Raw genomic sequence first — 18,511 nt, forward strand, 5'->3', positions numbered from 1 at the left:
CACTCAGGGGAGAGATCATCACATCACTCAGGGGAGAGATCATCACATCACTCAGGGGAGAGATCATCACATCACTCAGGAGAGATCATCACATCACTCAGGGGAGAGATCATCACATCACTCAGGAGAGATCATCACATCACTCAGGAGAGAGATCATCACATCACTCAGGAGAGATCATCACATCACTCAGGAGAGATCATCACATCACTCAGGAGAGATCATCACATCACTCAGGAGAGATCATCACATCACTCAGGAGAGATCATCACATCACTCAGGAGGGATCATCACATCACTCAGGAGAGATCATCACATCACTCAGGAGAGAGATCATCACATCACTCAGGAGAGATCATCACATCACTCAGGAGGGATCATCACATCACTCAGGAGAGAGATCATCACATCACTCAGGAGAGAGATCATCACATCACTCAGGAGAGAGATCATCACATCACTCAGGGGAGAGATCATCACATCACTCAGGGGAGAGATCATCACATCACTCAGGAGAGATCATCACATCACTCAGGAGAGATCATCACATCACTCAGGAGAGATCATCACATCACTCAGGAGAGATCATCACATCACTCAGGGGAGATCATCACATCACTCAGGAGAGATCATCACATCACTCAGGAGAGATCATCACATCACTCAGGAGGGATCATCACATCACTCAGGAGAGAGATCATCACATCACTCAGGGGAGAGATCATCACATCACTCAGGAGAGATCATCACATCACTCAGGAGAGAGATCATCACATCACTCTGGAGAGAGATCATCACATCACTCAGGGGAGAGATCATCACATCACTCAGGGGAGAGATCATCACATCACTCAGGAGAGAGATCATCACATTACTCAGGGGAGAGATCATCACATCACTCAGGAGAGAGATCATCACATCACTCAGGAGAGATCATCACATCACTCAGGAGAGAGATCATCACATCACTCAGGAGAGAGATCATCACATCACTCAGGAGAGAGATCATCACATCACTCAGGAGAGATCATCACATCACTCAGGGGAGAGATCATCACATCACTCAGGAGAGATCATCACATCACTCAGGAGAGATCATCACATCACTCAGGAGAGATCATCACATCACTCAGGAGAGATCATCACATCACTCAGGGGAGAGATCATCACATCACTCAGGAGAGATCATCACATCACTCAGGAGAGATCATCACATCACTCAGGAGAGATCATCACATCACTCAGGAGAGATCATCACATCACTGGGGGGAGAGAACATCACTGGGGGGAGAGAACATCACTCGGGGGAGACATCATCACTCGGGGGAGAGATCATCACTCGGGGGAGATATCATCACTCGAGGGAGACATCATCACTCGGGGGAGACAACATCACTCGGGGGAGACATCATCACTCGAGGGAGACATCATCACTCGGGGGAGACATCATCACTCGGGGGAGACATCATCACTCGGGGGAGAGATCATCACTCGCCCATCACTCGGGGGAGAGATCATCACTCGGGGGGGAGATCATCACTCGGGGGGGAGATCATCACTCGGGGGGGAGATCATCACTCGGGGGGGAGATCATCACTCGGGGGGGAGATCATCACTCGGGGGGGAGATCATCACTCGGGGGGGAGATCATCACTCGGGGGAGAGATCATCACTCGGGGGAGAGATCATCACTCGGAGGGGAGATCATCACTCGGAGGGGAGATCATCACTCGGGGGAGAGACCATCACTCGGGAGAGATCACTCAGGAGAGATCATCACTCAGGAGAGATTATCACTCGGGGGAGACATCATCACTCGGGGGAGACATCATCACTCGGGGGAGACATCATCACTCGGGGGAGACATCATCACTCGGGGGAGAGATCATCACTCGCCCATCACTCGGGGGAGAGATCATCACTCGGGGGGGAGATCATCACTCGGGGGGGAGATCATCACTCGGGGGGGAGATCATCACTCGGGGGGGAGATCATCACTCGGGGGGGAGATCATCACTCGGGGGGGAGGTCATCACTCGGGGGGGAGATCATCACTCGGGGGAGAGATCATCACTCGGGGGAGAGATCATCACTCGGGGGAGAGACCATCACTCGGGGGAGAGATCATCACTCGGAGGGGAGATCATCACTCGGAGGGGAGATCATCACTCGGGGGAGAGACCATCACTCGGGAGAGATCACTCAGGAGAGATCATCACTCGGGGGAGACATCATCACTCGGGGGAGACATCATCACTCGGGGAGAGATCATCACTCGGGGAGAGATCATCACTCGGGGGAGAGATCATCACTCGGGGGAGAGATCATCACTCAGGAGAGATCATCACTCAGGAGAGATCATCACTCAGGAGAGATCATCACTCGGGGGAGAGATCATCACTCGGGGGAGAGATCATCACTCGGGGGAGACATCATCACTCGGGAGAGATCATCACTCGGGGGAGAGATCATCACTCGGGGGAGAGATCATCACTCGGGGGAGAGATCATCACTCGGGGGAGAGATCATCACTCGGGGGAGAGATCATCACTCGGGGGGGAGATCATCACTCGGGGGGGAGATCATCACTCGGGGGAGATCATCACTCAGGAGAGATCATCACTCGGGGGTGAGATCATCACTCGGGGGAGAGATCATTACTCGGGGGAGAGATCATCACTCGGGGGAGAGATCATTACTCGGGGGAGAGATCATCACTCGGGGGGGAGATCATCACTCGGGGGGGAGATCATCACTCGGGGGAGAGATCATCACTCGGGGGAGAGACCATCACTCGGGGGAGATGTCTCGTATGTTTATATATAGAATATTCATTGTAGAAATCTGAGGGGCTGCAGAACCTGCCTGACCGCCCCCGAGGAGCTGCTCTGCCGCCATCGCTGTGTCATGTGATCAGGGTCACGTTACCTCATCATATTGTGTGTGGGAGAGGAGAATGGGAGTTATAGTCAAACTAAAGCAACAAGATGGAGGCAAAGCTGAAGGTTATATATATATATAGAGAGAGCTGAGTACAGGATGATGACGATGATGTATACAGGGGGAGCAGCGCAGGTGTATACAGGGGGAGCAGCGCAGGTGTATACAGGGGGAGCAGCGCAGGTGTGTACAGGGGGAGCAGCGCAGGTGTGTACAGGGGGAGCAGCGCAGGTGTATACAGGGGGAGCAGCGCAGGTGTATACAGGGGGAGCAGCGCAGGTGTATACAGGGGGAGCAGCGCAGGTGTATACAGGGGGAGCAGCGCAGGTGTATACAGGGGGAGCAGCGCAGGTGTATACAGGGGGAGCAGCGCAGGTGTATACAGGGGGAGCAGCGCAGGTGAATACAGGCGGAGTATTGCAGTTGTATACAGGAGGAGCAGCGCAGGTGTATACAGGAGGAGCAGCGCAGGTGTATACAGGGGGAGCAGCGCAGGTGTATACAGGGGGAGCAGCGCAGGTGTATACAGGGGGAGCAGCGCAGGTGTATACAGGGGGAGCAGCGCAGGTGTATACAGGGGGAGCAGCGCAGGTGTATACAGGGGGAGCAGCGCAGGTGTATACAGGGGGAGCAGCGCAGGTGTATACAGGGGGAGCAGCGCAGGTGTATACAGGAGGAGCAGCGCAGGTGTATACAGGGGGAGCAGCGCAGGTGTATACAGGAGGAGCAGCGCAGGTGTATACAGGGGGAGCAGCGCAGGTGTATACAGGGGGAGCAGCGCAGGTGTATACAGGGTGAGCAGCGCAGGTGTATACAGGGGGAGCAGCGCAGGTGTATACAGGGGGAGCAGCGCAGGTGTATACAGGGGGAGCAGCGCAGGTGTATACAGGAGGAGCAGCGCAGGTGTATACAGGAGGAGCAGCGCAGGTGTATACAGGAGGAGCAGCGCAGGTGTATACAGGGGGAGCAGCGCAGGTGTATACAGGGGGAGCAGCGCATGTGTATACAGGGGGAGCAGCGCAGGTGTGTACAGGGGGAGCAGCGCAGGTGTGTACAGGGGGAGCAGCGCAGGTGTGTACAGGGGGAGCAGCGCAGGTGTATACAGGAGGAGCAGCGCAGGTGTATACAGGAGGAGCAGAGCAGGTGTATACAGGGGGAGCAGCGCAGGTGTATACAGGGGGAGCAGCGCAGGTGTATACAGGAGGAGCAGTGCAGGTGTATACAGGGGGAGCAGCGCAGGTGTATACAGGGGGAGCAGCGCAGGTGTATACAGGGGGAGTAGCGCAGGTGTATACAGGGGGAGCAGCGCAGGTGTATACAGGAGGAGCAGCGCAGGTGTATACAGGGGGAGCAGCGCAGGTGTATACAGGGGGAGCAGCGCAGGTGTATACAGGGGGAGCAGCGCAGGTGTGTACAGGAGGAGCAGCGCAGGTGTATACAGGGGGAGCAGCGCAGGTGTGTACAGGAGGAGCAGCGCAGGTGTATACAGGGGGAGCAGCGCAGGTGTATACAGGGGGAGCAGCGCAGGTGTATACAGGGGGAGCAGCGCAGGTGTATACAGGGGGAGCAGCGCAGGTGTGTACAGGAGGAGCAGCGCAGGTGTATACAGGGGGAGCAGCGCAGGTGTATACAGGGGGAGCAGCGCAGGTGTATACAGGGGGAGCAGCGCAGGTGTGTACAGGAGGAGCAGCGCAGGTGTATACAGGGGGAGCAGCGCAGGTGTATACAGGAGGAGCAGCGCAGGTGTATACAGGGGGAGCAGCGCAGGTGTATACATCCCACCATGATGACTATGACTATACAATAGGGTTATGCTGGGAGTAGTAGTTCAGACCCCAGGTATACAGAGCCCACATGCTGGGGGTTGTAGTGTAACAAGCAGCACATTAACCCCTCGCCGTCCTCCTCACCTTTAGCTGAGACTTGGAGACTTTGCCGCACTTGTCCACGTCCAGGGCGGTGAAGGCGTGCCAGATGGGCTTCAGCAGATCCTCCTTCAGGGCCATGATGTCTCCGGAGGAGAACGACACCAAGTTCCTTCTTCTACCGTATCCAGGACCTTGTGCCGCCTGAGGCTCCTGACACTTCTCAGGTCACCTCCTCCCCATCATGTGACCCGCTCCGCCAATCACAGCCCCCGCTACTTCCCCATTCCAGGACTGTAATCTGCCTGTTACTCAGATAGATTGTAAGCTCTGGGGTCCAGGGGCCTCACTGCTGCAGAACCTCATAATACACACCTCAGCTGCTGTAGAACATCATCATACACACCTCAGCTGCTGCAGAACATCATCATACACACCTCAGCTACTGCAGAACCTCATAATACACACCTCAGCTGCTGCAGAACATCATAATACACACCTCAGCTGCTGCAGAACATCATCATACACACCTCAGCTACTGCAGAACATCATCATACACACCTCAGCTACTGCAGAACCTCATAATACACACCTCAGATACTGCAGAACCTCATAATACACACCTCAGCTACTGCAGAACATCATAATACACACCTCAGCTGCTGCAGAACCTCATAATACACACCTCAGCTACTGCAGAACCTCATAATACACACCTCAGCTGCTGCAGAACATCATAATACACACCTCAGCTACTGCAGAACATCATCATACACACCTCAGCTACTGCAGAACATCATCATACACACCTCAGCTACTGCAGAACCTCATAATACACACCTCAGATACTGCAGAACCTCATAATACACACCTCAGCTACTGCAGAACCTCATAATACACACCTCAGCTGCTGCAGAACATCATCATACACACCTCAGATACTGCAGAACCTCATCATACACACCTCAGCTGCTGCAAAACATCATCATACACACCTCAGCTACTACAGAACCTCATAATATACACCTCAGCTACTGAAGAACCTCATAATACACACCTCAGCTACTGCAGAACCTCATAATACACACCTCAGCTGCTGCAGAACATCATCATACACACCTCAGCTACTGCAGAACCTCATAATACACACCTCAGCTACTGCAGAACCTCATAATACACACCTCAGCTACTGCAGAACCTCATAATACACACCTCAGCTACTGCAGAACCTCATAATACACATCTCAGCTACTGCAGAACCTCATAATACACACCTCAGCTGCTGCAGAACATCATCATTCGCAACTCAGCTGCTGCAGAACATCATCATACACATGTGTGTCCTAATAGATGTATAAAGCAGCAGCTGTGGACCTGGGGGTCCTTCCTCGGATCTTGGGGTCCCAGTTGTCAGATGTTTCTCCTCTGATGTATTATTTGTGGTTTTTTATATGTTTTTTATAGTAATTTATTAATGCATAATTTCCTGGCAATTTACAGAGTTTTCACTCTCGATCACATGTCGCCCACTGTCTTATATGTGGGGGGCGCTGCAGTCTCTGGGGGACCCAGGTGCCCCCTCCCCACCCCCGCCCGCCGTCTGTCACCCAGATTTGGTGCCAAAGAGGGAAGTGAAAGCCAAAACATCTGCAGAGAACAATATAGACAGAAACTCATAAATCAGTGACTGACACACTGCAACAAACCCTCAGCCCTAACGACACAGTCAGCTCTGCTGCATCCGGTCACACACTACTACTCTGCTCAATACTGACCTGACATAACAAGTAGTGAAGTCACTGTATCACACCTGACGGGCTTAGATACACATGATAGGATTAGATACAGATGATAGGATTAGATACAGATTGTTAGTATCACACATGATAGGATTAGATACAGATTGTTAGTATCACACATGATAGGATTAGATACAGATTGTTAGTATCACACATGATAGGATTAGATACAGATTGTTAGTATCACACATGATAGGATTAGATACAGATTGTTAGTATCACACATGATAGGATTAGATACAGATTGTTAGTATCACACATGATAGGATTATATACAGATTGTTAGTATCACACATGATAACACTGGGTCCTCATCAAGAGTATACACATGAGAGGACAGACAGTATCACATCATAGGTTTAGATACATTAGCTCAGCAGGCAGTATCACATATGATTAGATACAGATTATTAGTATCACACATGATAAGATTCAATACATGGGATTAGCAGGCTGTATCACACATGACAGGCTTAGAAACAGCAGCTCAGCAGACTGTATCACACATTAGAGGATTAGATACATTATCTCACCAGAATGTATCACACATTAGAGGATTAGATACATTATCTCAGCAGAATGTATCACACATTAGAGGATTAGATACATTATCTCAGCAGACTGGATCACACATTAGAGGATTAGATACATTATCTCAGCAGAATGTATCACACATTAGAGGATTAGATACATTATCTCAGCAGAATGTATCACACATTAGAGGATTAGATACATTATCTCAGCAGACTGGATCACACATTAGAGGATTAGATACATTATCTCAGCAGAATGTATCACACATTAGAGGATTAGATACATTATCTCAGCAGAATGTATCACACATTAGAGGATTAGATACATTATCTCAGCAGACTGGATCACACATTAGAGGATTAGATACATTATCTCAGCAGACTGTATCACAAAGGACAGGATTAGATGCAGAGCGTTGGTATCACACATACTAGGCTTAGATACAGCAGTTCAGCTGCACATTTTTACTGGAGACTTTTATGCTAAAACCCAGTTTTGTTCTTTTTTTAATCCTTATTTTAATATTGTTCTTATAGAGCGGATCCATGGGGGGCTGCAGAGTACAGACGGGACCCTCACTGTGCTCAGTCTATAGAGTGGGAGACCTGCGCCCTCTGGTGGTGACATGAGATCTGTTCTGTGTATCAAGAAAATATATTACTATTATATCAGTGATGTCATACAGGGGGTGGGGCTGTGATCACATGTCATTATATTACTATTATATTATATCAGTGATGTCATACAGGAGGTGGGGCTGTGATCACATGTCATTATATTACTATTATATTATATCAGTGATGTCATACAGGGGGCGGGGCTGTGATCACATGTCATTATATAACTATTATATTATATCAGTGATGTCATACAGGGGGCGGGGCTGTGATCACATGTCATTATATAACTATTATATTATATCAGTGATGTCCTACAGGGGGTGGGGCTGTGATCACATGTCATTATATTACTATTATATTATATCAGTGATGTCATACAGGAGGTGGGGCTGTGATCACATGTCATTATATTACTATTATATTATATCAGTGATGTCATACAGGGGGCGGGGCTGTGATCACATGTCATTATATAACTATTATATTATATCAGTGATGTCATACAGGAGGTGGGGCTGTGATCACATGTCATTATATTACTATTATATTATATCAGTGATGTCATACAGGGGGCGGGGCTGTGATCACATGTCATTATATAACTATTATATTATATCAGTGATGTCATACAGGGGGCGGGGCTGTGATCACATGTCATTATATTACTATTATATTATATCAGTGATGTCATACAGGGGGCGGGGCTGTGATCACATGTCATTATATTACTATTATATTATATCATTGATGTCATACAGGGGGCGGGGCTGTGATCACATGTCATTATATTACTATTATATTATATCAGTGATGTCATACAGGGGGCGGGGCTGTGATCACATGTCATTACATTACTATTATATTATATCAGTGATGTCATACAGGGGGCGGGGCTGTGATCACATGTCATTATATTACTATTATATCAGTGATGTCATACAGGGGGCGGGGCTGTGATCACGTCATTATATTACTATTATGTTATATCAGTGATGTCATACAGGAGGCGAGGCTGTGATCACATGTCATTATATTACTATTATATTATATCAGTGATGTCATACAGGAGGCGGGGCTGTGATCACATGTCATTATATTACTATTATATTATATCAGTGATGTCATACAGGGGGCGGGGCTGTGATCACATGTCATTATAGTACTATTATATTATATTAGTGATGTCATACTGGGGGTGGGGCTATGATCACATGTCACTATATTACTATTATATTATATTAGTGATGTCATACTGGGGGCGGGGCTCTCAGACATGATATGAGGTCTGGTAATAGATCTATCCCTGTCCCTGTAGTATAAGGTGTGTAAATGTTTCTGGGTTTCAAACTACAATCAGAAAATCTGCTGCATGTGAACAGGGTTTTTATAAATCCATTGATTTTTATTGGAGCTCACAGCTGCACTACCGGATACGGTCTGCAGGTGGCAGCATAGGGTCAGGAAATCCACAATGTATAAGTTATAAGGTTGTGTCCACACTTTGGCGTCATATCTGGGATTTGTTATTTATAAAGTTTTAAAGTTTTTGTTTTGCAACAGCTGGAGGCACACTGGTTGAGAAACACTGATTCATATAGAAAAGATCCCCTTCAAATTACTAAACTTTTTTTAGGGCATGATGGGAGTTGTAATTCTTCAACGGAGGATGAGGTTTCCAGGCTCCTCCGTGCGCCCCACTACCTGCTCTAGTGACCCCCATGTCCTCACACCTCATCCAGTCTCTCTCTCCTGCTATCAGCTGTCACCTAACTAAAATCTTTAACCTCTCCCTCTCTTCTGGGCTCTTTCCCTCCTCCATCAAACACTCGATCATAACCCCACTATTGAAAAAACCATCTCTGGACCCGTCCTGTGCAGCCAACTATCGACCCGTCTCAAATCTCCCCTTTATCTCCAAACTCCTGGAACACTTGGTCTACTCCCGCCTTATCCGCTATCTCTCCGAGAACTCTCTCCTTGACCCCTTACAGTGACTGTCTCTCTGCTGTCTCAGACATCCCCCCTGCACTCCTACAGAATACCAGTGACTGTCTCTCTGCTGTCTCAGACATCACCCCTGCACTCCTACAGAATACCAGTGACTGTCTCTCTGCTGTCTCAGACATCCCCCCTGCACTCCTACAGAATACCAGTGACTGTCTCTGCTGTCTCAGACATCCCCCCTGCACTCCTACAGAATACCAGTGACTGTCTCTCTGCTGTCTCAGACATCCCCCCTGCACTCCTACAGAATACCAGTGACTGTCTCTCTGCTGTCTCAGACATCCCCCCTGCACTCCTACAGAATACCAGTGACTGTCTCTCTGCTGTCTCAGACATCCCCCTGCACTCCTACAGAATACCAGTGACTGTCTCTCTGCTGTCTCAGACATCCCCCCTGCACTCCTACAGAATACCAGTGACTGTCTCTCTGCTGTCTCAGACATCCCCCCTGCACTCCTACAGAATACCAGTGACTGTCTCTGCTGTCTCAGACATCCCCCCTGCACTCCTACAGAATACCAGTGACTGTCTCTCTGCTGTCTCAGACATCACCCCTGCACTCCTACAGAATACCAGTGACTGTCTCTCTGCTGTCTCAGACATCCCCCCTGCACTCCTACAGAATACCAGTGACTGTCTCTCTGCTGTCTCAGACATCCCCCCTGCACTCCTACAGAATACCAGTGACTGTCTCTCTGCTGTCTCAGACATCCCCCCTGCACTCCTACAGAATACCAGTGACTGTCTCTGCTGTCTCAGACATCCCCCCTGCACTCCTACAGAATACCAGTGACTGTCTCTCTGCTGTCTCAGACATCCCCCCTGCACTCCTACAGAATACCAGTGACTGTCTCTCTGCCGTCTCAGACATCACCCCTGCACTCCTACAGAATACCAGTGACTGTCTCTGCTGTCTCAGACATCCCCCCTGCACTCCTACAGAATACCAGTGACTGTCTCTCTGCTGTCTCAGACATCCCCCCTGCACTCCTACAGAATACCAGTGACTGTCTCTCTGCCGTCTCAGACATCACCCCTGCACTCCTACAGAATACCAGTGACTGTCTCTGCTGTCTCAGACATCCCCCCTGCACTCCTACAGAATACCAGTGACTGTCTCTCTGCTGTCTCAGACATCACCCCTGCACTCCTACAGAATACCAGTGACTGTCTCTGCTGTCTCAGACATCCCCCCTGCACTCCTACGGAATACCAGTGACTGTCTCTCTGCCGTCTCAGACATCACCCCTGCACTCCTACAGAATACCAGTGACTGTCTCTGCTGTCTCAGACATCCCCCCTGCACTCCTACAGAATACCAGTGACTGTCTCTCTGCTGTCTCAGACATCACCCCTGCACTCCTACAGAATACCAGTGACTGTCTCTGCTGTCTCAGACATCCCCCCTGCACTCCTACAGAATACCAGTGACTGTCTCTCTGCTGTCTCAGACATCCCCCCTGCACTCCTACAGAATACCAGTGACTGTCTCTCTGCTGTCTCAGACATCCCCCCTGCACTCCTACAGAATACAAGTGACTGTCTCTCTGCTGTCTCAGACATCCCCCCTGCACTCCTACAGAATACCAGTTACTGTCTCTCTGCTGTCTCAGACATCACCCCTGCACTCCTACAGAATACCAGTGACTGTCTCTGCTGTCTCAGACATCCCCCCTGACATTTCCATCTCGGTATGTGTTTCTACCATAACTCCCGGGCAGCAGTCTCGCTGTCTTGGATTATACTTGACTCTGATCTGTCTCTCACTCCCCATATTCAGTCTCTTTCACGTTCTTGTCTCCTGCATCTCAAAAACATTTCCAGAATCCGCCCGTTTCTCACGACTGAATCTGCTAAAACTCTCATTATTGCTTTGATTCCCTCCGGCCGACTACTGTAACTCTTTACTAATAGGCCAAACTCTCTCCTCTCCAGTCCATCCTTAATGCCGCAGCCAAACTCTCTCCTCTCCAGTCCATCCTTAATGCCGCAGCCAAACTCTCTCCTCTCCAGTCCATCCTTAATGCCGCAGCCAAACTCTCTCCTCTCCAGTCCATCCTTAATGCCGCAGCCAAACTCTCTCCTCTCCAGTCACTACACCGACGCCTCCTCCCTGTGCCAGTCGCTACACCGACGCCTCCTCCCTGTGCCAGTCGCTACACAGACGCCTCCTCACTGTGCCAGTCGCTACACCGACGCCTCCTCCCTGTGCCAGTCGCTACACAGACGCCTCCTCCCTGTGCCAGTCACTACACCGACTCCTCCTCCCTGTGCCAGTCACTACACCGACGCCTCCTCCCTGTGCCAGTCACTACACCGACTCCTCCTCCCTGTGCCAGTCACTACAGCGACGCCTCCTCCCTGTGCCAGTCACTACACCGACTCCTCCTCCCTGTGCCAGTCACTACACCGACGCCTCCTCCCTGTGCCAGTCACTACACCGACTCCTCCTCCCTGTGCCAGTCACTACACCGACGCCTCCTCCCTGTGCCAGTCGCTACACCGACTCCTCCTCCCTGTGCCAGTTGCTACACAGACGCCTCCTCCCTGTGCCAGTCGCTACACAGACGCCTCCTCCCTGTGCCAGTCGCTACACAGACGCCTCCTCCCTGTGCCAGTCCCTACACAGACGCCTCCTCCCTGTGCCAGTCCCTACACCGACGCCTCCTCCCTGTGCCAGTCGCTACACAGACGCCTCCTCCCTGTGCCAGTCGCTACACAGACGCCTCCTCCCTGTGCCAGTCACTACACCGACTCCTCCTCCCTGTGCCAGTCACTACACCGACGCCTCCTCCCTGTGCCAGTCACTACACCGACGCCTCCTCCCTGTGCCAGTCACTACACCGACTCCTCCTCCCTGTGCCAGTCACTACACCGACGCCTCCTCCCTGTGCCAGTCGCTACACCGACTCCTCCTCCCTGTGCCAGTCGCTACACCGACGCCTCCTCCCTGTGCCAGTCGCTACACAGACGCCTCCTCCCTGTGCCAGTCACTACACCGACTCCTCCTCCCTGTGCCAGTCGCTACACAGACGCCTCCACCCTGTGCCAGTCGCTACACAGACGCCTCCTCCCTGTGCCAGTCCCTACACCGACGCCTCCCCCCTGTGCCAGTCCCTACACCGACGCCTCCTCCCTGTGCCAGTCCCTACACCGACGCCTCCTCCCTGTGCCAGTCCCTACACCGACGCCTCCTCCCTGTGCCAGTCACTACACCGACGCCTCCTCCCTGTGCCAGTCACTACACCGACGCCTCCTCCCTGTGCCAGTCACTACACCGACGCCTCCTCCCTGTGCCAGTCGCTACACCGACGCCTCCTCCCTGTGCCAGTCGCTACACCGACGCCTCCTCCCTGTGCCAGTCGCTACACCGACGCCTCCTCCCTGTGCCAGTCGCTACACCGACGCCTCCTCCCTGTGCCAGTCGCTACACCGACGCCTCCTCCCTGTGCCAGTCGCTACACCGACGCCTCCTCCCTGTGCCAGTCGCTACACCGACGCCTCCTCCCTGTGCCAGTCGCTACACAGACGCCTCCTCCCTGTGCCAGTCACTACACCGACGCCTCCTCCCTGTGCCAGTCACTACACCGACGCCTCCTCCCTGTGCCACTCACTACACACCGACGCCTCCTCCCTGTGCCAGTCGCTACACAGACGCCTCCTCCCTGTGCCAGTCGCTACACCGACGCCTCCTCCCTGTGCCAGTCGCTACACCGACGCCTCCTCCCTGTGCCAGTCGCTACACAGACGCCTCCTCCCTGTGCCAGTCGCTACACCGACGCCTCCTCCCTGTGCCAGTCGCTACACCGACGCCTCCTCCCTGTGCCAGTCTCTACACCGACGCCTCCTCCCTGTGCCAGTCACTACACCGACGCCTCCTCCCTGTGCCAGTCACTACACAGTCGCCTCCTCCCTGTGCCAGTCACTACACCGACGCCTCCTCCCTGTGCCAGTCGCTACACCGACGCCTCCTCCCTGTGCCAGTCGCTACACCGACGCCTCCTCCCTGTGCCAGTCGCTACACCGACGCCTCCTCCCTGTGCCAGTCGCTACACCGACGCCTCCTCCCTGTGCCAGTCGCTACACAGACGCCTCCTCCCTGTGCCAGTCCCTACACCGACGCCTCCTCCCTGTGCCAGTCGCTACACCGACGCCTCCTCCCTGTGCCAGTCGCTACACCGACGCCTCCTCCCTGTGCCAGTCGCTACACCGACGCCTCCTCCCTGTGCCAGTCACTACACTGATGCCTCCTCCCTGTGCCAGTCCCTACACCGACGCCTCCTCCCTGTGCCAGTCACTACACCGACGCCTCCTCCCTGTGCCAGTCGCTACACTGATGCCTCCTCCCTGTGCCAGTCCCTACACCGACACCTCCTCCCTGTGCCAGTCACTACACCGACGCCTCCTCGCTATGCCAGTCACTACACCGACGCCTCCTCCCTGTGCCAGTCACTACACCGACGCCTCCTCCCTGTGCCAGTCGCTACACCGACGCCTCCTCCCTGTGCCAGTCACTACACCGACGCCTCCTCCCTGTGCCAGTCTCTACACCGACGCCTCCTCCCTGTGCCAGTCGCTACACTGATGCCTCCTCCCTGTGCCAGTCACTACACCGACGCCTCCTCCCTGTGCCAGTCACTACACCGACGCCTCCTCCCTGTGCCAGTCGCTACACCGACGCCTCCTCCCTGTGCCAGTCGCTACACTGATGCCTCCTCCCTGTGCCAGTCGCTACACTGATGCCTCCTCCCTGTGCCAGTCACTACACCGACGCCTCCTCCCGGTGCCAGTCACTACACTGGTTACCAATTCAGTCCAGAATACAGTACACAATCCTCATACACAAAGCTCTCCACAATGCTGCACCTCCCTACATCTCCTCTCTCATCTCCGTCTACCATCCTACACGTTCTCTCCGATCTGCTAATGGCCTCACACTAACATCTTCTATAATCCGAACTTCTCACTCCCATCTCCAAGACTTCCCTAGCGCCCCTCAGCAGCACAATGTGGGGTGTGTCTCCGCCCCTGTAAGCAAATGGGACCTGGGATTTTTTAATAATTTAAATAAAAAATCCCCCGGGACCTCCCCCCTCCCCTGGTATAAAGCACCAGCACTAGAACAGTGAGTTTTTTGTCTGTCCTAGTGTGACCATGGACGTCCACGCTCCCCCTACCTACTTATTTTTCCTTTCTTGCAGGTAGAGTCCGCCGGTTGGTGCGCACCGCCATCTGTCTTTGGTCCGGGAAGAGTTCGCGGACCTCGCTCTAGCCACACTTCCGGTTTTGGCGCCATTTTCCTGTAGTCCGAGGATTTTGCGGGACGTCACTTCTGGCGGATCCGTACAGAGCAGAGAGGAATCGGTTTTTAACAGGGGGAGCCCAAATTTGTTAGAGATCAAGTGTGCTTAGGTGGTATTGTTAGGTAAAGGTTCCTAGAGTTAGAGGTAAGAGATTTGATTTCTTCTTAAAGTACCGGGACCCGGAAGTGGGAGGGGCTTATATTTTTTGGCGCAATTTTGCGGCTATTTAAACGCCCCCTAGCCTGGCTCTGGTCTCTAGGAGCCAGAGGACTATTGTCTGAAAGCTACTAGACGTATAACCCTATTCGGTGTGTTGTTTCCACACTTAATCTACCTGAGAAATAGGTATTCTTACTGCCCTGATGGGAGGAGTCCATTTATACTTGCGAGTTGATTTTTTTTCCTTAAATTTTAAATCTTTCTCTTACCTCTTAGATGTCTTCTATGGATGCAGGAGGGTCAGGAGGGCGCAGGGAGGCCTATGGGAAATCAAGAGGAAGCATTTGGAGTGTAACTCATGCAAGACTCCTCTTCCAGACGGATACGATTATCCTATCGCTTCCACCTGTCGCCCCCCAAGTTACCACCACACGCTGAGCCTTCTATGCAGGACATGTTCTGTTGGGTTAAGGATTTCGTTTTTTTCTTCCATCAAAGAATTGAAGGATTCATTAACCACTGCTCCTCCTCCTAAGAAGAAGCTCAGACAAGGTGATAGGCCTGTAGTTGTACTCTCTGATGAGGAATTCAGGGTTATAGATGAGACAAAATCATCTAGTTCAGGGGAAGAGGAGCTACAGGGGAAAGTATTTTTCCCTGTGGAGAAGTTTCCGAAATTTATCAGAGCTGTGCAAGCAGAGAATGCACCAGCCACCCGGGAAGACGCTCCTTCCACTTCTACGGGGACCAGAGTTTTTCCGATCGAGGACACGGTCCTAGATTTAATGAAGGCAGAATGGATCAACCCAGAAAAAGCACCTGCTATAAATAAAAGGTTTAAAACCCTTTACCCCCTGGATCAAGAAAAAATCTAAGGATTGGGTCAACCCACCAAAGGTGGATTACGCCATCGCCAAGCTTTCTAAGAGAACCATTATCCCATCTGATGACGGTTCTAGTCTCAAGGATCCCATGGACCGACGCATGGAGGTCACTCTTAGAAGATCGTATACAGCATCTTCCAGCCAGTGTGCTGTAGGGAATGCCTCCTTTGAGGTCATAAGAGCTATGAGATCTTGGCTTTCAAGAATACAGGATGACATAGACTCTGGGGTCAGTAGACAGGACTTACTTAGGTCCTTTAAATAGGTTAACCTAGGTATGGACTACCTATATGATTCCAATTGTCAACAGGTGAAGTTAGCTTCCAGAAATATGGCCCTATCCTCCGCTGCTAGGAGGGCTCTTTGGTTAAGACCATGACCTGGAGACAGTCATTCCAAGCACATTCTTGGTAATCTGGAGTTCAATCCGGCTAAACTATTCGGTCCTGAACTTGACACCATTATGGAGGAGCTCTCCAACAAGAAGGGGAAGAACCTTCCTTTATCAGAGAAGTGCTTTCGCGGGCGCTATAATCAACTCAGGAGGGATCGATCTCCACAAGGTAACAGGCAATATAGAAGTTCTGGATGTGGCAGAGGATCAGGATCGACAAGGAAGGGATCATCTAGAGCCAGAGGCTCAAAGAAGCCAGAATTCTGACGCGAGAAGTCTACCTGTAGGCGGGCGCCTTCAATTGTTTCTCGAAGCTTGGAAAACTCTAATAAAAGATGTTTGGGCCATAAATGTAGTGGAGAATGGTTATTTTCTTCCCCTAACGTATCACCCTCCAGAAAGGTGTCTAATATCCCCTCTCTAGCCTCTGCAAAACAGGAGGCTTTAGAGGAAGCCATCCTATAGCTTATCTCAAGTTCTGCGGTAGAACCTGTTCCCCTACACGAGAGGGGCATGGGGGTCTATTCCCCAGTGTTCCTAGTACCCAAGCCTGGAAGGAAATGGAGGCTTATAATAGACCTCAGGTTTCTCAATCAGTTTATAGTCAAGAAGAAATTTCGGATGGAGACTATAAGATCAGTAAAATCCCTCATTCTGAGAGACGATTACATGGCGTCATTAGACCTAAAAGACGCCTATTTTCACATTCCTATATTTCCAGGGTACAGGAAATTCCTAAGAATTGTTGTCTTTATCAGGGGAGTTCTCCATCATCTCCAGTTCAAGGTTCTGCCATTTGGCATTTCCACAGCCCCGTTTGTATTCACAAAAGTGGTGTCATCCATGATGGCGATTCTCAGAGTACAGGGCATCAGAATCATACCCTATTTAGACTATTGGCTTTTACTAGCCAAGGAGCTCAGCCATCACATCACCACCACGCTGGACTTACTCCACAGTTTAGGTTGGATAGTGAATCTACAGAAATCCAAACTATTTCCCACAAAGGAAATAACCTTTCTGGGGTTCTACTTGGATTCCCACAACATGAGAATCTGTCTCCAGCACGGAAGGACAGGATATCCAGGGGATATCAATTCCTTCGAGTCCCCCGCAAAGCGTCACTGAGGACTCTCATGAGATTCCTAGGACTCCTATCCTCCTCAGTAGAGGCTGTCACATTGGCACTCTGGCACATGAGACCTCTCCTGGGACAGGAGGAGTTCCTCCCTAGAGAAGTGTCTAAAGCTTTCTCCCACAGTCCGCAGATCTCTGGGCTGGTGGGCGAACCCCCAGGACGGAATGTCTCTGGTAGAACCTCAGAGGTAAATCCTGACGACAGACGCCTCAGGGTCAGGATGGGGAGCCCACCTGCTAGGGAGAAAAGTGAATGGCTGGTGGAGTACAGAAGAACTTCTTCTTTCTTCCAATATAAAAGAACTAAGGGCAATATATTGTGCCCTTCTTCACTTTGCCCCCTCTCTCCTGGGACAAGCCGTCAAAATAAGGACAGACAACATGTCGGCTGTTTACTATATAAACAAGCAAGGAGGGACAAGATCAGTTCCACTGCTTCAGGAGGTGGCGAAGATCTTTCGATAGGCCGAGACTCGAATTCTCAGGCTCTCCGCAGTCCACATAAAGGGAGTACACAATATCATAGCAGACCGTCTAAGCAGAGGACTTACGGTACTGGGAGAATGGGCTCTAGACCAGGATATATTCTTTCAGCTCATAGACCGCTGGGGTCTTTCGGAAATAGATCTTATGGCCACAAGATCCAATCGCAAACTAGACAAGTTCTGCTCCCTTTACCAGATGGACAAACCTCTTTATCTGGATGCGATGTCGATTCCGTGGAATTTCAAACTGGCCTACATATTCCCTCCTATCTCAATGATACCCAGGGTCTTAATGAAGATCAGACAGGATCAGGCCTCGGTAATTGCCATCATTCCCTTTTGGCCAAAAAGATCCTGGTTCTCCCAGCTCATTCAGATGAGCAAGGG

General features: G+C 51.2%; 1 protein-coding gene and 1 long non-coding RNA gene across 2 annotated transcripts in view; both read right to left on the bottom strand.

Annotated features, from left to right (window-relative positions):
- The window catches only part of SWAP70 (switching B cell complex subunit SWAP70), a 64,640-nt gene extending 59,634 nt beyond the window's left edge, over positions 1–5,006 (bottom strand). Inside the window, exon 1 of the mRNA XM_056528000.1 lies at positions 4,851–5,006. Coding sequence (XP_056383975.1) covers positions 4,851–4,946 — 96 coding nt within the window. The 5' untranslated portion in view covers positions 4,947–5,006. The remainder of the gene's footprint in view (positions 1–4,850) is intronic.
- Positions 5,007–14,956: 9,950 nt separating this feature from the next.
- Positions 14,957–16,221, bottom strand: LOC130275891 (uncharacterized). Its single transcript, XR_008844941.1, has 3 exons — positions 16,117–16,221; positions 15,494–15,544; positions 14,957–15,094 (listed from the first exon to the last, which is right to left on the bottom strand). It is a non-coding gene; the product is annotated as an uncharacterized LOC130275891 (long non-coding RNA).
- Positions 16,222–18,511: the final 2,290 nt, after the last annotated feature.

Source organism: Hyla sarda, chromosome 6 (assembly GCF_029499605.1).
Source record: "Hyla sarda isolate aHylSar1 chromosome 6, aHylSar1.hap1, whole genome shotgun sequence".
NCBI classification, from domain to species: Eukaryota; Metazoa; Chordata; class Amphibia; order Anura; family Hylidae; genus Hyla; species Hyla sarda.